The sequence below is a fragment of the Parasteatoda tepidariorum genome, chromosome 9 (genome assembly GCF_982258835.1).
Source record: "Parasteatoda tepidariorum strain Cologne lab strain chromosome 9, Ptep-v5.0, whole genome shotgun sequence".
Lineage (NCBI taxonomy): Eukaryota > Metazoa > Arthropoda > Arachnida > Araneae > Theridiidae > Parasteatoda > Parasteatoda tepidariorum.
The window spans coordinates 99388597-99411451 of record NC_141763.1 but is presented as its reverse complement, the minus strand read 5'-3'; the positions used below and the strand labels follow the sequence as shown (position 1 = coordinate 99411451).

The following is a 22855-nucleotide window of genomic DNA, read 5'->3' as shown; positions in this document are numbered from 1 at the left end:
TTATGAAAATTTTCTATCTTTTAGTAAAATATTTTTGATTTTTGTAAGAAATATCCTAGTTTTGTAAAAAATATTTCAAACTTTTTATTAACATTTTCCAATTTTCAGAAAATATTTTTACTATTGAGGGTAACTTTCTAATATTTTTATTTTTGTAAAAATAATATCTATCTTTTAAGAAAATAATTTTATTTTTGTAAAAATTTCTAGTTTTTTAAAGTAAAACCTTAAGTTTTTCCTCTGATCTCTGTACATTCACAGGATACTGGTTAACAAAGCCAAGCCCACTACTTGTCGTCGGACTAAGCGTAGGAGGTTTTGGTGGTTTTCCTATTCATATAACATGGGTACTCACAAAGTTCACTTCGAAGACATGTATTGTCTCAAGATCTAGAGGTTCTCTTGTCTTCTGGGTTCAATAATGACAAAGACTATATTGATAGCCGTATATCCGAACGACGGTTATAAAATAAAATCTGCAATTGTATATTTAATTGATAAATATCTAATCTTATAAAAATAATATTCGTTGATTTAAAAACGTCCTTAACCTTAACACGTGTATGGTCAGTACCGTTGCCATCCAGAGAAAGTTATAACATTAAGAGGGGCAGAAATAATTATTTAATAACTGTCAAAGGTTAAGTGAAAAATATATCGATGAAACTGTAGGATGATATCGATATCAAATCCTTTTTTCATTTATACACGTGTTCAGAATACAAAAGTTTAACTTATTAACACATATCTAACCAAGCATTCGTGGGTCAGTGGTTATGATATCCAACTACTGACCCACGAAGGCTTTTTAATGGCGCGAGTTCGATCCTCAGCCTTAATTATATTTAATAAATAATATTAAAACAGATTTAAATATTAAAACAGATTTAAATATTAAAATAGATTTAAAGTCATTTTATTCCCACATAGATGGCGCCACTAGATCAAAAGCATGATATCATTTTTGTGTTATGTAATAAAAGATGACATCATTACTTCATAATATACAATATCTCCCCAAATAACAAAGTTTCTAAGTGTTGCCATCCTTAAAAACTAATATTAAACTTAATAAGAGTTGCCACCCTCAAAAAACTAATAAATTAAATAATAAACAGAAACCGAAACTAAAATCGAAACTACAGGCGGGCAGAAATAAGTATACGGGCAGAAATAAGCTACTTCCGGTTTATAGGAGGGCAGAAATAAACAACTTCCGGTTATGTCCGGGGCAGAAATAAGCACCCCTTGACTTTCCGTGATGACGTCAGGAATAGGGACCCCCCGCTGTACGCTGTAGCGCTGTCTATACTACTATCATAAATAGCTGAAATCTCTCGAAAAATACATTTTATTTCTATTGCGGATGACTAATTGATAAATGATAAGGAAAAACAACACCCTCTAAATTCTACCTCTAAAAACAACAGCACACACTCACGTCATTGCAAACCGGTTCAAAACGGACTAAAAGCAGCTAGAACCGGTTCAAGAAACTTTCGAGTGCCGTATTTCACACTTTAACGATCAAGTAGTTGTAACTCTATAGAATACCTAGTTAAATCAATAATTTTTTATGTACTGTAACTGACTTGTCTAGTTATTTAATGAAATACCTAGTCATTCTATGAAATAAACGATTTCACAATTTAACGGTAGCATATTTAAAAGCATTTTTTATCCGTTTGAATGAGCTTACTATACATGAAAGTGCTTTATAAAGAAATTAAAATGTTTTAGCCATAAAAGTGCTAGTTTTCAGTACTAGTCTAAGAAGTTTCAGTTATAAAAGTGCTAATTTTTAGTGCTAGTACTAGTCTAAAAAGTTTTAATTATAAAAGTGCTAGCACTTGTCTAAAAAGTTTTAGTTACAAAAGTGCTAGTTTTTAGTGCTAGAACTAATCTAAAAAGTTTTAGTTATGAAAGTGATAGTTTTTAGTGCTAGTACTAGTCTAAAAAAATTTAGTAATAAGAGTACTACTTAGTTATAAAGAGGGCTTCAGGTTAGAAATTTAATTATTGTTTGATGTTATCATTTACAGAGCAAACGAAAAGTTTCTAACATAGACATAAGAATAGAAAGGAAAATGATAGATATTAAAGCATACTATTTTCACACTATAATGAATTTTGAAAAGCTTTTCACTGTACTTTGTTACGAGCTTATTTCAATGAGATTTAAAAATGTGAAAAACACTGGTATTACATTAGACTTTTTCTTTTCTCGTATAAGTCTCGTAGATTATGATAGTATGATTTTAACTTCCTTCAAATACGTATTGAAAATACGCATATTAAAATAAAATAAATATTTCAAAAACTACATTTTTTAGGAGCAATTAAAAAGAGGAAATAGTTTTATGTTTGTCTGATCTAAAACGGAAGTGTAGGAAGTATCACAAGAGACGTGTGGGGATTATTTTTGGTGATACATAACTTTCGGCTGCGAAAATGACGTTTTGCATCTTTAGGTCCGACAAAAATAATTTTCTTCTTCTCTTGTTTAGTCAATTAGAATATACAGTTTTTGAACATTTTATTTAAATATTTTCTTCTTTTTTAGTTTTGTGTTGTTTTATTTGTTATGATAGTAGTAAAAGGTCGAAATATTTACTAACGATAAATCCTTGACTTATATTATTATCTAAAATAGAGCTGTATCCAGTTAAATAATTTAAATACTATGGAAAGCGGAGAAAAAATATTTTTACTAAAACTGCAAGAAAATGAAGTTTATACCCGCCATATAGCGATTGAAATTCACATTGTTCTCGAGCCCAAGGCTTCTGTTGAGGTTTAAGCCCTCTAGTTAGTAGGGAAAGTGGTAAAAATTTTGAGTGTCAACTACCACATTTATAGACATGAAAGAGAATTAATAATAGAGTAATCTTAAAAAAAAGAGAATATTAAAATGCATCGAACTTTACATACTCATAATTATGGAATTGTTCTGTGGTCTCAAGCTATAAACCATTAAAACAATCAGTTTAAGTTGAACTTCACTATCAAAATGAACGATTGAAGTATTGGTTAAATTTATTACAATTTCAGTGTGCTCAGTTTTGAGTCATATTACGGTATAAAATTACTAAGATAACATTCTATACTAATATGATAATATTCAGAAATGATTGGTTTTTTAGATGGAATTAACAAACTATGATTTATAGTTAATTATATGAGAAATAAAAATAGTTTTAATTTATATTTAGAGGAGCTGAAAACAGAAAATAAGACTTACCGCACCTTTTGTGTACGTAGTGAGCGAGACAAAACCTCATTTTTCTTTTTCCTACTTTAGTTCGTGCGTGCAAACTTATATCGAAACAGAAAAAATATGACATGACCTAAACTACAAATAAGTAAGCTTAAAAAAATTAAATTATTTATTTGTTATAACAGCGAAAAGGGCACACCAAGGCGTTTTAGGGGAAACGAATGCATAATTCAATAGTATTAAAATGTAATAAATGTATAATTTGTTTATAAAATTCAATATTTTACTATTTGGAAAATATAGTTCATGATAAGTATTCTGTAGATATATTGTTTCAAGAAATTAAAGATGATAAAAAGGAAATGAAAAAAATTAACAAATTACTAATAATGTTATTAAAATAAAAATGTATGTTATTCATTAGTTCTTCAAATTATTCAAAAACAGCGACAAAAAAAGTCAATAAGAAAATTTTTATCAAATCCAATACTACATTAATAGAATAAAATAAAAACTTTTCATTCATATTAAGAATAAGGCCAATCACAGATATTAAAAACGTATTTAAATCTTTCTTTGGAATGCAAAATTATATATTAATATGCATGCTCACCCTTGCAGCCGATAATTTATCATTTCTTCAAAAAAAAATTTAAATAATACGTTTTTCTTTTGATATATTCTAAAAATTTGTTAAAATTAGTTTTAAAATTTTGAACGATTTGAAAACTTTTAGATGTAGTATAATTTGTAACTTGAAATGTATTTATCGACATAGCTTAAAATAAATAATATAGCTTATAATAAATATTTGACAAATATAGTTTCAAGAAATTAAAAATGACAAATAAAAAATATAAAAAAATTACAAATTATATTATAAAAATAAAAATGGCTCTTATTCGTTATTTTTTGATTTACTAAATTATTCAATAACCAAAAAAAAATAAAAGTTTATTCCTTCAATATAGAATAAAATAAAAACTTTCCATTCATATTAAGAATAAGCTCAACCAAAGACATTAAATACAGATTAAGTCTATTAATATCTTCCGTTGAAATGAAAAATTATATGTCAGTATGTATGCTTCAAGAAAGGTCACCCTTGCAGACGATAATCTCTAATTTCATCAGAAAAAGACATGAAAAAAATACGATTTCTCATAATATATTCTAAAAATTTTTTAAATATTAGTTTTAAAATATTTGTATGATTTAAAAAAGTGTTGATGTAGTAAAATTTGAAACCTGAAATGTATTTATAGATAAAAGCTTAAAATTAAAACTTATAACACAAATCTGCAATTACGCAATTTAAAGTCGTTTGCGCAGAATAATTTGTTGTTTCACGTTTTAGGATTATTATTGTTAGAGACAATTCGATTACATATTTATTAAAAATTCAATGCAGATAAATAGATTAAAACATCATGAATTGAAGAAATCTTCGAGCAAAAAGTAAGTTAATTTTCGAATATCAGCTTATTTTTAACCATAGAAAATGCTGTTTTGAGAAATGTACTAAGGACATTTTGTTACAAGATTCAGGACCTTTTCTTTTCCTGCTGAGTCGTGAGGCGCAACCCTATAATCTTTGACCCTATATCCAATAAAACCATATTACACGAGCTCTGTAATGTCCCTCAATTTATTGTATGTTTTACATATCTAACAAAACAAAATCTTTCCCAACATATTTTTCTACATTTATATAGATGAAATTAGTTTTCTTCTTCTTCAAAGCATGCTTTAAACTTGCGTGACGATATTTCTTAACCCTACATTTGCGATGATTGGTCATGTTTGTGGCTACAAGATCCTAAATGGGAAAGCGAGTTCTGTCCCATGTCTGCAAAACCTCCTGTTCATGTTGAACTGGTCCTAATATTCAAATATTTTGTTATGTTTGACTTATATAAACCTAACTTATATTGTAAAGCATAAGTAAATCAATATTAAATTTCAGATTTTGAGATATTTCATTTAAGGTGACGGACGAAATATGATGGGGGAATGGCGTTTACGTTTGTAGTTTTGAACCGAAAAGGAGCTATAACTATTCTCTCTTCCCAAAAGAATATCACCGTTTTCGAGTGCTTGTTAATTTCTTTATTCTGTTCCAGTGGTTGGAAGTAGCGCACTACAAGTCGTGAAACTACTGTAGTCGCTACTTTTTTTCGTAGTTTGTAGTACAGTGGTGTTACTTTTTTTAAAAAAAAGCAGTGTAGTGAACAGTGCGATACAAAGAAAAAAAAAACACAGTAGTTGCAGATTCCTGACAACTTCTTTCTGCGTTAGTTTAGTAAAGAAACAGGGTTCTAACACAACGAACTTTTAGAATTTAAAGGGTACAAATCATCGTGGGTCTGTCAGTGCAATTTTGTATGCCCCTTTGACTGTGAGTTAACAAGAATTGTGTATTTAGAGACACATGAAAGTAATATTTCAGCTAGCCATTACGAATAGAATAATAAATAATTAATTACTTGGGTCACACTTTCACATGCAAATGTGCTTCATTTTTTAGAGGAAATAAAAGAGCATTAAACATTTCATGAAATTACTATTACTTGATAATTTCCTAACATTTCTCAAATTAAATATTCGCTGTCGAGAAAGGCATAAAAAACTGAAGGTTTATATGAACAAATAGGAAGATAAAAAATGTTTTAGAATACAAATACTGGCTCGTGTAAACATGAAGAAATATTTCTTAATGATTTCTTATTTTTACTGTAAGTCAATTTTTTTTTATTCAAATCCATTTTAGACGTAGGTGTAAATTAAGCTCGACTCCTTAAAGTAGTGAAATAGCTATTACATTTCGAAAGCAGCTTGCTGTCACTACCTTTAAAAAAAAAGTAGTTGTAGCAGTTGTTAACTACATTTGTAGTAAAGTAGTTATAGTAAACTACAAAAAAATGTAGTTTTTCCGACCACTGCTCTGTTCATTAGGTTTTCGGTCCAGTTCATGGCGTGAGAAATCTCGAATCCTGGCACTTTTGTACAACATTATGAAACCAAATATACTACGTTCGTCACACTATATCAGTTAATTCTCAGTAGCTATTTACGGGTGAATTTACCTAAATTAGTTAATCCATTTTTAAGACTGATAGTGTGGAAATCTTAAAACAGGTGCTGTGCTTGGCCTTGTTAAGCTTAGTGCAAAAACAATGCCCAACAAAAGATGACCACTTGTAATTTAATTCTACACACATAGGATTACTAGACAATTCAACACACAATGAAAGTTTTAAAAGGGAAATATTTTATTGTTTGATGTTAAAGTAGGGTAACTGAAAAATATATTATTTGAATAAAAAACTCGCTCTTTATGGACGTGCAGCATTAATAAAACATAAAATTTGCGCTTCTTAAAAAAAAAAAAGCCTTTCAGTTAATGCGGATTAGAACGAAACTAAGTATTGTTTTAAAAATGTCAACCAATAACGTTTATTTTATTTTATAACCGTCGTTAAACAGCCGAACCAAATTTTGAGTTTAGGGCTACCAATGTTAAACTCTGTAGCCTTGTAGTTCATTTACGTCGCACTAGAGCTGCACAATGGGCTATTGGGGACGGTCTGGGAAACATCCCTCAGGACGATCCGAAGACATGCCATCACAATTTTGATCCTCTGCAGAGGGGATGGCACCCCCGCTTCGGTAGCCCGACGACCTGCACGCGAAGTCGAGCACTTTACGGTAGTACAGTTTAACGAGGACCAATACCGCCCACCCTCGGTCCCTACGCAGGCTGATCCAAGTGGTCACCCACCCACACACTGACCGCAGCCAGTGATGCTTGACTTCGGTGATCTGCTGGGAACCGTGTCTGAACGATCAGTCCACTGCGGGACCTGTAGCCTTGTAATTTAGAAAACAAGGGATCCCTAATCAAGTAGTAGGAGAAATTTTTGCTTTCGTGGTGGTCTTTTAGATGGAACTAACCCGCACTTGCGTTACACAGAGAGGTAAACCTCGAAAACCTCCCATAATTAGCCTGGAAGCAAGGGGACTCAAACCCATGATCGGTCCACCGCTGTAGTCAGTGGAAGCCGGTTCTGGAATTCATATCGACGAGCCATCGCTGAGGTTCGAACCCGGTTAACTTCATTGGGAGGCGAAGGCTTTATACCCTAAGCCACCACGGCTCATTTATTTTTGTTGCCAGTGAGCAAACAAGGATCACATGTCCTTAAACCTAGGAAAATCTGCGAAATTAATTTTCATTTTAACACTGTCAGGTGCGCATTAGCATGGAAGATCGAATCTCCTTTAGATTGCCTTCTTCCTTTAAATAAGGCAGACATTTCTTGTTTTATATAAATTCTCACCTCACGAAATAAAATTTGGTTTTCTTCCTATCAAATTAAATTTTCTCTAAGCACTAAAGCAGAAAAGGATGGTCATTTTAACTGTTTAAACACCGAATTAATAGCGTTTTAATAAACAGATTCATCTAAGTAAAAAAATTTATATTTCAAGAGTATTTGAAAAAAAAAAATTTCAATGCATAAATTCATTCTTTTTTATTTTACATTTTAAATAGTGCACATGATGTAGTGTAATATATTGTGTAAAGTAAAACAAAAAATCCACTTCATAATAATCAACAGATAAAGTTTATTCTACATATAAAAATATACTCATTGTTTCATGACAATTGTATCTTAATTCAAATATAAGTCAAGTTTTCATTATAATAACAATAAATAAAAGGACAAAGCCAATCACTTTTGAAATAATTATAATAAATGTCTTTATGTTGAAATAATTATTATAAATATATTGGTAACAGAAAGAAGTATAATGATTTATTTTTAGAGTGATATAGAATATAATTTTGATTGTTTATGTCATTTTTTGATATTCTATGAAATGCAAATAAAGTTACTTAACTAAGATACTACCTAAATGTTTCCAAACTTTGTTACAGTAATTTGCTTACATAGTAATCCATTAATATATTTTAAAAGCTTATAAAACAAAAAAATTCACTTTGAATTGTATTTCTCAGAACAGTGTTCTTCGAAAATTAAAGTGATCTACTAAAATTGAATTATTATTAAAAATGGCTAATAACTATGAAATATATTGAACAATGTAATGACTACCTATTTAATTTCAGAAATAAAAGAGCAACAAAAAAATCACTGAAAATACGAAAACAAAACTCCTTAAAAAAAAAAATTTCAGTTTAAAATTAGCAAAAATATTGAATCAGGAAAGGACAAAATAAATATATTAAGAAAAAAAAATAATAATAATTTTGTAAGCCCCTATTTTACTCAAAAAGTCATATAAGTAAAATATTTCACTGTTGAGTTTTGCTTCACAATTTAACATTACAAAAAACGAAGTTGTTCAGGAAAACAAACATGTTGCCCAGAACTCAGTTTGAAAATAACAATAAAAATTTTAATAAATAAATGTATCACACTATAGAAATAGTTAAGTAAGTAGTTGTGCAGTTATAGTTTAGTAACTAGTTATATAAGAAGTAGGAGATAAAATTATACATTAGAAGCAGGTTATACAGAATACATATATCGCAAAAAAAAAAAAGAAAGAAAGAAAGAGAATGAATTTATTAATGATATTTAGATTCTAAATTAATAAAAGTAAAAGATTGAAATCAATGCTTAGACAATTTTTGAAAACAATTATTGAAAAAAAAAATGAGACAGTAATATTTAAATAAATTCATAATTTGTAGAATGATAATTTGTAACATACATGATTTACTTTGGCAAATGTTAGTTAAAAATTAGATTGAAAACTAATGCACAGTGTGCCAATAAATAAAAAAATTACCACTCTTAATGAATTACTTTGGCAAATGTTAGTTAAAAATTAGATTGAAAACTAATGCACAGTGTGCCAATAAAAAAAAATTACCACTCTTAATAACTTTTGATCTAATGATTGGATTTTCACGTTTTAGGAATCATTCTTAATAATTCGGGGGTGATTTCAAATATGCTAATTATTTAGTGCAGAAGATATTTTAAGTTGCGAAATCAGACACAAAAAGGGACTCTCTCTGAATAAACCTACTTTTTTTTCCGATGGATTCTTATTCCAAAGGTCCAAGCCTTGGACCCCCTAACTTTAATTTTATCGTTTGCGTATATCGTCATATCTCAAGAACTTATCTAAATCTAAATTTTAGTAAATTTTTACTATTTTTAATTACTTAATAAAAGTCGCAAAACTTTAGAATTTTAAGATACATAAATTTTTACATAATTTTAAAGTATCTACATTGGGAGGTCAAAACTTAGGACTGCTGTCCTCACCAAACTATTTGAACCATATTTTCCGAATCGCGACTACTCCCTATTGTTAAAGGGTAAGAAATTCAAATAAAAAAAAGGTATGTTTATTCTGAGAAAGCACATTCTTGCGTCTGATTTCACACCTTAAAATATCGTTTCAAAATAAAATAATCATACCTTAAAATATCAAAATAATTAGCATATTTGAAGTGACCCCCTTGAAAAATTAAAATGAGTTCTAAAATGTGAAGATTCGATCATTAGATCGAAAGTTATTCGGGGTGGTCCATTTTTTCATTTTGCGCACTGTATGGTGTGCAGAATACAAAAAAGAACACCACAATGATTTGAGGAGCTCACTTTAAATATGTTAATTGATTTGGGCACACAGTATTTTAAGTATGAAATAGGGCATAAAAATGTGTTTTTTTTCTTCCCCTGAATAAATATACCTTTTTTGGAAGAAAAAAAAAAAAAAAACAGATTTAGATTTTTGTTTCTCAAGACATGATTTCAATGGCCATGAGAACAGTAGAAAGTTTAGAATCTGCATTTATTGCATATTTTGCCATATGTTTCAGGAAATATTGAAATGAACAAAAATATTTTTGATCACATTTATTAAACTAATTTACTCAAAGGTACTTTTTGCAAGGCAAAAGGACCAGAACAAACAAAAGTGGCTGCTTCCACCTGTTCATTACTGGTATAAAGCAAAAAGACCAGGACTCTCTCTATCTCTTCCTGGTGACAGGCAAACCAACACCTGCTTATCCCGACTGGCCAGTGGACACCTGAAAAGTCTCGCATTTTCTGCAAATCAAAAGATCTTTCCTCTTTGCCCTAAATGCCAACAAAACCAGGCATCACCTGAGCACATCTTGAACAGTTTAGGGCTGGACTGGAACGACATTCATTCCTCTCCCATTCTGGTTTCGGATTTTCTTAATATCAACGGATTCATTGATCTGGTCTGACCCCGTCAGACCAGATGGGAGTTAGCAACAACAACAACTCAAAGGTACTTCCATTTAAAAATCATTTTTAATTATTTATTATTTTTCATACTTTATGTTACTCAACTTTAATTATAAGTAAAAAATGTTTTGAATCCTAAGGTAAAAAAGAATTCACATTATTTCAAACTATGCGATATTAAATGATAAAATCCGAAATTTGAATGCAATCGATTTAATAATTCTTGAGGAATGAGGACTTCAAAGAAGGACATTTTGACACTTCACCACTTAGAAACTATTCAACAAAATACATTCAAATTTTGGAATTTGTCATTAAAAATTACATATTTTAAATTAATGTAAAAATTTTTGTACTTTTCAACTCAAACATTTTTTTAAATGCAATTGCTTTGAGCAGTTATGTTTAAATTTAGAAATTTATCATTTGAAATTATGTAAATTAAATTAAAAATTAATGTAAAAATTTGTCTACCTTACAATTGAAAAATTAATTTCTAAATGAAATTACTTTTAACAGTTATGTTCTAATTTTGGAAATACTCATTTAAAATGATATAAAAATATCTTTGCAGCAACTGAAAAATTATTCTTTAAATGAAATTACTTTTAGATAAACGAGTTTAAAAATTGTGTGCAAAAATAAATTTGTTCTTTTAAATATTTAGGGTGATATGGCAAACTATAAAATAGCCAAATTTAACATAAAGAGTTCAAACTTTCTGCCACCCTCATGACTGATCTATTGGGACCATAATTTGTAAGTCAAGAATCCAAATTGCCTGGGAAAAAAAACATACATAAATATTTTTTTTTGGACTACCTATTAAAAGCCAACTTTTTCTGAATAATCAGAAAAATTAGGTTTTTCTGCCTGATTTTGTACCCTAAAATATCACCCACACAAATCAATTAACACATTTTAGGTCAAACCAATAAAATCTGATCATTTGACCAAAAGTTATTCAGACGCTAAATTTTTTTCTTATTTTGCACACTGTACACAATGATTCGTAACACTTTTAAAAATCAAATCTACATTTCGCTGTTATAACTGCTTCTTTGAGGTAGAATTTCTAAGAGTCTGTAAAGATAGTTTTTTTCTCTTCATGTCACCGATAGATTGAAAACCGATTAATTTATTATTGACTATTTTTCTCTTGAAGAGAGGGCTGGCCGATTTCGAAAACTTTCCAAAAGAATAGAGCGCATACTCGAGAGAAGAGTCCGCAGACAAATTATTTAAGTTCTTCAAAAAAGTTCCTAAAGCAGGCTTGAAAATTTGAGGTGATACCATCGTTCTTTCCTTTAATTTCAAGAAAATTTGGTTTAAAAGCTCTGTTACAGCCTGCTCGTCTGACGCTAAATTGCTAACGGAAGGGCAGGGTGGTGGCGGCGGAGGAGGGGCCGGAACGATCGCAGTTTCGGCTGAACCGTGAGGCAAATGGGAAATGTTATCTTCCATGTTTACTAACTGCTGGCTTAATTGGGAACTGACTGGATGATTTAAGGAAATGGATTGATGATTACTGCCGGCTAACTGGGAAAGTAAACCGTGTTGAGGAATGGCAACATCCTGCGAATGAATAGGAGAGTGATGATCCAAGACTGATGTTTCTATTAAAGATCCATTTTGCAAAGAAAGTGACGAGTTGGGTTCGTTGAGAACACTGGGATGACTTAACTCTGAGCTTTGCACCATTGTTGCACATGATGGATTTTCTTCAAGGAAAAAGTCATTGTCACCACATGCTTCCAAATCCGGCAATATCTCCGGAGTAGGACACGGCTCCTCCATAGCGGATTCAACCGCTTTTGTAATTATATCACTACTAGATTCACTTTCTATCGCTTGCCCCGTAGCCAAATGCAGGAGGGAGTTTTTCTCTTCGACCGTGTTAGGGGGGATGCAGTCGTAGATAGGAACTGGAAAGTTGCGGAACACCAGAAGCTGGTGTTTGCAAGGAGCACCAGATTTGCCTGTCCTGCACTCGCACATGCCTAGAGTAATGTCCACTTGATATGTCGTATCTTTCGTATCGTTGTGCACTTCGTATTCGTTCTCCGAATTCTGAGTAATCGTGTAAGCTTCTCGAGGCAGCTCGATAAAAAGAAAGCGAGACAATCGAACCGAATCGAAACGACTGTTGGCCAAATCGATGAGTTTTCTTTCGTAATAAGTATCGAGCCTCGACAAAAAATCTACGATTTGCAAGGGGTTGTAAGTCCTAGTTCGGCTTAAAATCGGATCTTTCAGCACTATCATAGCAGCCTCCCAAAAGAATGAGACATCAGTTGCTGCTTTAGGTATAATATAGTTTCTATAAACAAGAGACCATTCGTGCCTGATGCTGTACAGATGGTTTAAATAATCTAAACAACAAGAATAGGATTTCACTAAATTATCATTAATTACGTAAGCATAATTCATCTCCAATTCTTCAACAGTTTGGGAGAACAATATGACTTTGACTTTTGAAAATAAATGCGACCTGTGATCTTTCTTAATTGCATTTTTCCGATCGGAAAGGAAAGTCCACGTGGCTTGAAGGAGATGCGACAGACAAATTAATAACTGGGATTTAGGAAAAATCTCTTTTAGACACTGTCTTTCTGTTTCGTCGTCATGCGTGAAAAATATATCTGGACCATCCTTCTTATTGTAGAAACAGCCATTGGGCAATATTTGCTTCCATATCTCAAGAGCAGTCTTAAAATAAATACTTTCAGTGGACGTGGTAACTAAGCAACCAACTGGAATTGCGCCAATGCAGCTATATGTCACTAACAAAAAAACTCTGCAATTGTTTGATTCTTCCAATTCCCCATAGCTATCAATAAATATTATCTCACCACTATTCTTCACAAGATTATGTATACGATGCATTAATGGCGTGCATAATGCCATAACTGTATTATTTTCTATCAGTTGCATACCAGCAAAACCTCCACTCTCGCAAAACTTGCACAGCAAATCTTCTAACTGAATGGACATTTCTTTCAGATCAATCACTGAATTTTCCAGTCTACGTTTCTTTTTAGATTTTTTATCAGGATTGCTTAAAGAGTCTTGCGATAAAGTCGCAGAGTGCAAAGCATCGTTTTGGTGCGAGTTGAAAGAAGAATTTTCAAAACTCGAGAGAGTAGTCAATGGTTTTTTGTCAGGCAGGTTTGTAGTTGGATTATTTTGAACATCATCTTTCTCCCCATTACATAAGTTACCTTGCTTCCTTACTATTTTATAATAAAGCCTAAAAATAAAAAGCAAATTTTAAATTAATCAAATACTTTGCAAATGATTCATTGCAACTACACAAAATTTCACACAATGCATTTCTACACAAAAGGAATATATGAAAAAGTCTGATATAAATACACATTTCGAGATGTAGTTACAGATAAATTAATATAATTTCCCTACTAACACAGATATTCAAGTTAGTCATATGATACCAAATGCGAGCTTTTAGTCCCCAGTCTTTTTCAATTATTAGGTTTACATCCCCTTACACCTACCCATCACTTGATAGGAAACATGGTTAATACCTCCGTGAATGTAAACCTCCCGCAATTCCCAGAAGAAGAAGAAAAAAAAAAGAAGAAGAAAGCAATGCTTACCTGTAAGGTACGAGGACCCATGGAGTTGATATATTCACAATTAATCATCTATCAAGTGTCTGAATAAATGTTTCATTTATGTGAACACCTCAAAAATTGTATTTCTGTTTTCTTTTTTTTTTTTACCTCAGATGTATTAAATGCAGTCTTCAAATTGAAAAGAAAATAAAAGAAATTTTCAATGGCGAAGAAGCATTAAGAGCATTTCAGACCTCATTTCAGCTTGTAGAGTCTAACTTGTATCCAGATTAAAATATGCCACTGCCTGAATAAGCAGTATCATTTTCTCTTATTTCTTTGCAAAGATAAGGTGACAAGATCAAGATTGATTATTTAGTAGTGAAATAACCTTACAATATTCTTAGTTATGGATCAGGCAAAAAAATTTACATACTTTAAAAACGGTGAAAAGTTGCATATTTTTTTCTTGCAATTTAAAGCAGAAAAAGATTTTTTTTTCTCTCTCAAATGTAGAAAAGATAGCTTCCTGTTTGAAAAGATAGGAAATAACTTTTCATGGCAAAAATGACTGTCCACGTCCAGGTACGGCGAATGTACATAATGGGTTATTCATAGAAGATTCGAGGGGAATTTAAAATATGTCCTTATCGACAGGCTTCGGTTTTGCAAGCTTGTCCATAACAGGAGGTTGCACTGTATATGTTACTGGCAAAGTTTGAAACCCGGCATTCCATAGAATGCCTAGGCATTGTATATAATGTAGGATATTTTTAGGCAAGCTATGAAATATGAGAAGTATTACATACTTTCCATAGGCATTGTATATAATATCTAAGCATTCTATAGAATAAGAAATGCTATTTAGGCAAAGTATGAAAAAAAAACCTCCTGATGAGGTTATTATGTAAATGATTTGCATTTCTCAAAAATAGAAATTTTATTCTGAAAAAAATAATGAGAGTGCCATTAAAAAAAATGTTATTCAAAATGCATAAAGAAAAATAAAAGTTGTACAAAACATAATTGATGCCTTTCTTATTAAGGAAAACAAAATTTCCATATAAAAAGGGCAAAGTGCAACTGACAAATTCTGAGCTTAAGGCGCACATTAAAAGTCAGGAGCCTTGCCAAGTGATATTCGAAAAGAATTACAGATGTATTTTATACTTTGTCGGTTTATCATTAGATATTCTATAGAATGCCTAGGAAATGTGTGAAATATAAATCGTTTCATACATTGCCGGCTAGTTTTAGGCATTATATACAATGCCTAGGCATTCTATAAAATGCCGGTTTTCAAACTTTGCTGGTAACATATATATTAAAACAACTTTTCAGTAATTTATAATTCCAGTCTAGTTTAAAGAATAGTATTAGTTTCCAAGGTATACCAGGTATATGAAAACTAAAAAGCAACAATAGGAAGGAAAATAAAGTTAATGAATTTCTTCAGAAATTAAAATAAGAGTAACACGTAAATATTTTACATCAATGAGTATAGTAAAACTTTATTTTGAAATTATATAAAGAACTTTTAGAAATTAAGATAAAAATTTATTAATACTACTAAATAAAAAAAATCCTCGATTGTATTCCCAATTGCAAATAGTAAAAATTTTAAAAATCAAAGAAAATATGAATCATAAATCAAAGAATATAAGAATCAGGTCAAATATTCATATTTTTACATATGAATATTCACACTGATTCTTAATAAGACAAATGGATTTTAAAATACCATGTAAAACTAAAACAAAATAGATAGCTTTTTAATTGTTCTGAAAATCTTTTAATTTTCTTATATTATATAAAATTTAATTTGATTAAATTTTAGCTACTTATAACTCTTATTGCTTAACAGTTGTATTGGACAATTTTAGTTTATTCTATTTTATCCAGTTTCTACCCGACAAAATGCCAAACCCTAAATTAATTATGAATGAATAAATCAGTACTGACAAATGCATTCTTACCTATAACAGAATTGGGGATCCGGCAACAAAGCTCTATCGTGACATATTTTCTCAAAATTTTCACCATGCTCCAATAATAAATCATACTTATGCATATCTAAAGCTGTGGCAGGATTATGTCCAAACTTAAACAAAGTTAATATCTTTTCTTTCACATCAGGAAGGACACTTCGATGTTTTAGAATTTCTGGTGTAAGAATAGCATGGTTGTGGCAGAAATCCATCTGAATTACAGTTGGGTGGTCAGGTAAATGAGGATCCTTCGATCTATTTTTTAAAAATGATAATTTTTAGACTTTACAAACAATCAAAAGAGCAAAAGCAAATATAACAATATTAACTTACTGTTGTTATGGAGTTTCATTAAACTTGATATTTTTTAGGAAAACTGATTCGAAAATTAATTTAAAAAAAATTTAGCACTAACTTAATACATAATTTTTATACATATATTTTGAATATTCTTCATACACAACTTACATAGATATTTTCCCCTCTCCCTCTCTCTCAATATATATGTTACTGTGAATGACCGAAATCAAAGACACCAAAAATTAAGAAATTCCAAAGACTGAAAATCAAAATATGGAAATAATAAAATTAAAGCACAAACTGAAACAATTTGTACTTTAAAAAGATTAATATGAAGATATAAAATAGAATGCAAAAGTATAATACAATTATTAATTATGATTATTTGAAACTCTAAAAGAAGAATTTACAAAGTCAATTAACAGCACAATCTTCAAACTATAAATATGTCTACAACACTAAGACAATCAGACAGAGACTATGTAAATAAAAATTATTCACAAAAAATATGTTATTAAAAATGAAAGTTAATTTACACTTGCCATACAATAATATTTTTAAAGAATAGAATAAATTCTTAAGCAGCCTCAACTAGAAATTGTTGGAAATTATAATTTTTTATTTTACAAAATTTCTGTTAAATAAAGAAAATTAATTTCAATATTTAAAAATCATTTATTTGCTTTTAGCTTATATATCTGGAGAGTGACAAAATTTCTTTTACTGAGAAACTGTAACTGTAATTGAGTAGGTTTAGGAATTGAAATTAGTTATCCTTTTTCTCCTATCAACAACTTTTCACTTTTTTTTTTTTTTTAAAGAGAAAAAATCTAAAATAATCTGCAGTGACTGGGACAATCTGCAACATCAGTTGCCATGCAGAACACTTTTTGCTACCAGGTGTGTTATAATAAAGAAAACATTTAAACTACAAGCTGTGAAAGAAAAATTAGTAGTTAATACATTTTGTGCATACATGAAACAAGAAAATTTTAATTGTCATTTTGATGTAACAGAGAAACAGTTATGTATAAAAAAAGAGCATTTGTGAAATTAATTAATGTACAATAATAGATACAAATAATGTGGAAATAATATATATATTTTTTAAATTATGTGACAAGAGTGTGGCAATTTTTAAAAATTATGTGTACTGACTGCTGATAACCAAGTAAAAAATTAAAATAGAAAAAAAAGTTTATATATGAAAAAAAGAACACACTTTTCCTTTCCTTCTTTACTTGATTACAATTTTTCAGTAATTACAGAAAAGATTTTAGCTAAGTAACACTATATCCATGTACAACATCTCAGTCATTTTAAAAGTAAAGTTAGTCTAGAAGATGAACATTCATTCAAACTTTGGTCTTTGCTAAGTAAAAATTTAGCCTTAATAAAGCACAATTTTTTAACAATAAATTGAATTAATGCTCTCTTCTGTACTAAATTAGAAAATACAGAGAGCATTTGTTTTGTCTTTCTTGTAAATTTTGAGACTGCCTCCGCATTCTAGAATCTAGTTAAGTCCAGCTAAGCAATAATAGTCAGGGATAAGTGACTGAAGTATTCTTAGAATTGAAGTTACATCAGAAAAAACTAGTAAAAGAAGATATTTTGCTGAAAAATAAAAGTCATGCAGATATTTGACAATTATGCAACTAATTGCAACATTTGGCAACTGTGGACATTAAATAAACATCAAGTGATAAGCATCATAAAATATTTAAAGATAATTATATTCAAGTACCATAAGTAGAGAAAATCATACGATAAATTAATTGAGAACAGTACATTCAACACTAAAGTACAGTGCGTCCACAAAAAAAATAATGGATTACCTTGAATAACTTTTGATCTAATGATAGGATCTACACATTCTAATACTCATTCTTAATAGTTTCAGGTGACTTCAAATATGCAAAATAATTAGTGCAGACAACGTTTTAAGTTACAAAATCAGACACAAAAACATGCTTTCTTTGAATAAACATAAGTTTTTTTAAACAAATTCGGATCTCTGACAACCGAAATATGAGGGGTAGAGTCATAATTTGGGAAATGTGGTCCCCATAGTTTGGTCAGGAGAGCTATCCAAAGTATGGGCACCTTACTTTACGTATTTTACTCTTTTGTATTTCATGATGTAACAGGAACTTTTTAAGCAACTTGAAAGATTTTTGCACACAATTATAAAATTTGTGCACCCACAAACAATTGCGAGCTAAAATAAATTTCAGAAAATACTTAATATTGTTTTACTATTTTATCTAATGAATCACAAAAGTTTGAAAAGTCAGGTTGGCAATTTTTTACATCATTTTAAAGTATGTAAATTAACAAGGCAAAATACAAAATTTTAGCAAATTTGGTCGAATAGTTTCTGAAATATTGAATTTCTAAGAAGTTGTATGTTTAAAATTTTATTTTGCATGAACTATTCAACCAATTTTGCTAAAATTTTGTATTCTGCCATGTAAAATTACATACTTTACAGTGACGTAAACATGCATACTTTACAAATCAAAACTTTTTCAACTATTATTAAATAAAATAATAAAAAATATAATAAATATTTACAAAAATTTATTTTTGCATGGAATAACCTTTAGACAAAGGAATGTTATAATTGTGTGAAATTTTTTTTTAATTCGCTATAAAAGTTCTCAAGATATGGCGAAATACGCAAAAAGTAAAACGAACACTATGGGGTCTAAGCTTCGGATCGCTCTCCTGACCATGCTATGGTAACTATATTTCCAAGATTGCAGCTACCTCTACGTTTTGAGAGTCAGAAATTCGAATCCGATGAAAGAAGGCATGTTTATTCAGAGAAAGCACCTTTTTTGTGTCTGATTTCTTAACTTTAAATGTTGTCTACCCTAACTAATTAGCATGTTTGAGATCACCCTCTTAAGAAGGAGTCCTAAAACATGAAGATCTGATCATTAGAACAAAAGTTATCCAAGATGGTGCACAGTATATAGGTATAGATTAAAACAAACCTGCTCTTTCTTTCTGTTACAACTCGTTTTATAGTGATACACATTTTTGCAGGACAATCTGTATTTTTGCATGATTCTCTCTCTCTAGATTTTTCACTTCTTGGACGAGTATTGTGTTGACAACGCAAATCAATCTAATAATAAAAAGTATATTTAATAATAAATTACTTTAACAATCACATTAAAAGTTTATTTCAATACGTTTCCACTCATAGTAAATTTAAATATAAGTTTGAGATTGCACAAAAATAGAGAATTTAGATTTCTTGGGGGAAATATTTACTTCGCTCTATTTTCTGAAAAATAATTTTTTTCATTAAAAAATGAAACAAAGGCTTTGAATTAAATTAAATTTTTGAATTATATTTTTAAAGAACTAATCGTTTATTGAAAAAATTTCTTTTTATACATTTAACACTTTTTTTAGCTTGATTGACTATTTAAGGAATAACTTTATGACACAGTAGAACCTCAATCGATTGCTTCTCATAGAACCATATGGAAACAACATAGTATAGGAAATTATTAATGTGAGAAAAAGACCAACATAAACCACCATAAAATATAAAATAATGACTTAAATAATTTAAGAAAAGTAAGAAAAAAGTAATGAACTTGACTTAAAAATAAATAAATTTGCAATAAGTATTAAAAAAATTTCTAGCACTCAATTATACAACTCAAATAGCAGTGCAATACACAGGCTTTAGATCCTTAGACAATTTTATGAACTCATTTGCAAATCAGAACACTATTGCAGTCACAAACAGAATCTCTGTATCCCCTCTGTGAGGTACACTCCTATCTATATAAGCTTTACGACGAAACCCTGCAACTTTCAACATGATTCTTCCAGTAGAACTCCATAAATTTTATTCCTATTGCATTGAAACTTGGATTTTTTAGAACTATCATTTAGTTGCCATGATTATTGCCAAGTCAGCACAAAAACGTTGCCAAACAGAGTCTTCCATAATGAATACTTTATGCGTTATTTTCTCTCTTAATTACATTAGAATTACCTGACTTTCTTGCAAATTTTCAAATTAAACTGTTTATTTAGGGTTCACCTCAGATATTTAGTCTTACAATGAAAGAATATTCACAAAATTATACACACATTTACAAATTAGTAACAATATCGATGGGTGATAAAGAAAAGACATGGATGTCAAAGAAAAATAACAGAAATACCTTAAAAACATTTTTTGTTCCACAGTGAGGAAAAGTTCTTTCAACTCTCATAGTACATTTAGAGTGCATTTGAAAGTCTTCAAGCCATTTATGAGCATAAGTACTGTTCCTACCGTCTGTTCGAAGACGGGTCTTGAAATTAATATTGTCTCCATCAAAACTACAAACCACATATTCATAATCTCCAGGTAAAAATGACTAAAAGAAAAAAAAATTGTTTCATAAAGTTGGAATTTTAAATTATATTTAAAATAAAAATGAATAAAAATGGATATTTTAAATTATGTTTTACAGCAGTGATCTCACAATTAACTGCTAGAAGATTGTCACATTTCTGCAGATTTTATCACATTTTCAGTTTAAACTTTATTTAAAGCAATTCTACCCTTACATTTAATTTTGTATGTGAGACAAAAACAAGCATAGATAAGGTGCACATAAAAAATTAATATCATGAAAAAAACATGCAGGATTTAATTATTGGTCACCTTATTTTTTTTCTTCTTTTAAGAACAGAAAATTTAACTTTTTATCCATTAATTACTCTTACCTATTGCTTAAGCATATTAAACAATGTATATATGTTAAACATACAATTGTATGTTAACATTGTATGTTAAACATACAATATTAAACATACCTTAAAATAAAACATCAAAAATCAAATTGATTATCAATTTGTTTTCATTGATTACCCATTTAGAATGTCCACAAAGTACAGGATCAATTAATAGAAAGGGGCCAAGTTTGTCACTAATTGCAAAACACAGACAAGTAAATAATTATACCACCAGTTTTTCATCAATATACATTTAAATGATCTCTTAAATACAATCATCACATCAATTTATTTTAACCAGTATTTATTTTATGTAACATATTAGTTGAACTTAAATAAAGGTGACTTCCATCATTTAAATGAGTGAACCAATTATTATTTTCTTCCAAATACAAACGAGATACTCAAAATTTTGAGAGAATCCGATTTCAACAAAGGATATAATAATTTTAAAACATAATTCTCCTTATAATAACTGCGATTTTTGTATCAAATGATTTTGGAAAGTAGTAAATAAAGCTTAATTGATTTTATCCCACTTTTGAAATAAAGTGGGATAAAATAATTTGCATGTTTTCAAATCTGCGTTTAGAATAATATCAATGAAAACATTGTTCAACAATCACTTGCATAAATCCATGCAGAACAAAGCATTTAGTTCTTTTTTTTTAAAGTTAAAATATCAATTAAGTTATAAAATATGCATCATATATTGGACTGGCATAAAGCAAATAATTAAATTACATAACCAGTTTTCCTTATTTGATTGTGATTGGCATACATATCAGACGATGTATTGATTTAGAAATGCCCTTTGTTAAAATATACAAGAACCGATTCTAAGTAAAAATTTATTAAACTATGGACGAATGCATTTGACTGAAATTACATACTAATTTACCAGTTTCATTTATTAAACAGTTAATCTATTAATAAAAGTTCAAGGTATTTAGAAAGAAATTGTTCAAGAATAAGTATATGCACATTTGATAAACATAAAGTAATTAAAAATATGTCAAAGTTAATCCAACTATACATAGTTTGTTTTATTATGGTTCCATAAGTGCAAGTACACCAGGGAAAAACATTCATTTATAAATGTGCTTGCCTAAAAATATGAAGAACTTCAGTCTAAACCAGCTATGAGACCAATGATTAATCTAGGTACTCAATTTTTCCAGGCATAAACATACAACTTATTTTATTTTAATTTGATAAATGCAAGTTAAAGTATATCGGGTTGATATATTCAATGATAAGTGTATTTTATTGGGACTTGATACTTGGGTGCATCGAAATAAACACTAAAAAAGCAAATCTGCATTGAAAATAATTTCTGTGGAAGTAATTACCCGTAAGACATTGAAATGTTCAGTTTCTGGATTACAAAACTTGCATTTAGTAATAGTTGACATAGCTGTGAAGAATTAAATAATAACTTTTCATAATGATCTATGATTCTGAAAGCAATTAAATATTTTTAAAAGCCTTGGGGAGAGAGTTTTATTTGCAAGATTATTTTTATAATAACTCATAGTTAATTCCTCCATTGTTTCATAAATTATCATCCGATTCATAATATCATACTAGTAAAGAACGGAAACAATCTGAGAAATCATGCCAAAATTCTTCTATTTTGTAAACAAGCTAAAGAAAAAGTAAAACATAGAATTATTCCATTCATTTATTGGCCCACATTTGCTAAGCAGTTTAATGTGCTACTTTGATTGGTTGATATTCAGTCATGTGATTTAAAAT

General features: G+C 29.6%; 1 protein-coding gene across 1 annotated transcript; it reads right to left on the bottom strand.

Annotated features, from left to right (window-relative positions):
• Nucleotides 1-11434: 11434 nt before the first annotated feature.
• On the bottom strand, nt 11435-22826 carry LOC107451252 (uncharacterized). Its single transcript, XM_016067295.4, has 5 exons — nt 22450-22826; nt 20539-20736; nt 19345-19478; nt 16031-16297; nt 11435-13729 (listed from the first exon to the last, which is right to left on the bottom strand). The coding sequence occupies exons 1-5, from the start codon at nt 22510-22512 to the stop codon at nt 11527-11529; spliced, it is 2865 nt and encodes a 954-aa protein (XP_015922781.3). The 5' UTR covers nt 22513-22826; the 3' UTR covers nt 11435-11526.
• Nucleotides 22827-22855: the final 29 nt, after the last annotated feature.

What these genes read in the sequence shown, in the direction of transcription:
- LOC107451252 (XM_016067295.4), bottom strand. Translation starts at nt 22,512, where the DNA reads ATGTCAACTATTACTAAATGCAAGTTTTGTAATCCAGAAACTGAACAT. An exon ending in AACATTTCAATGTCTTACGG is followed by an intron (nt 20,737 to 22,449) that starts GTAATTACTTCC and finishes TTTTTCTTTTAG; the next exon opens with TCATTTTTACCTGGAGATTA. An exon ending in GAACAAAAAATGTTTTTAAG is followed by an intron (nt 19,479 to 20,538) that starts GTATTTCTGTTA and finishes TTTTATTATTAG; the next exon opens with ATTGATTTGCGTTGTCAACA.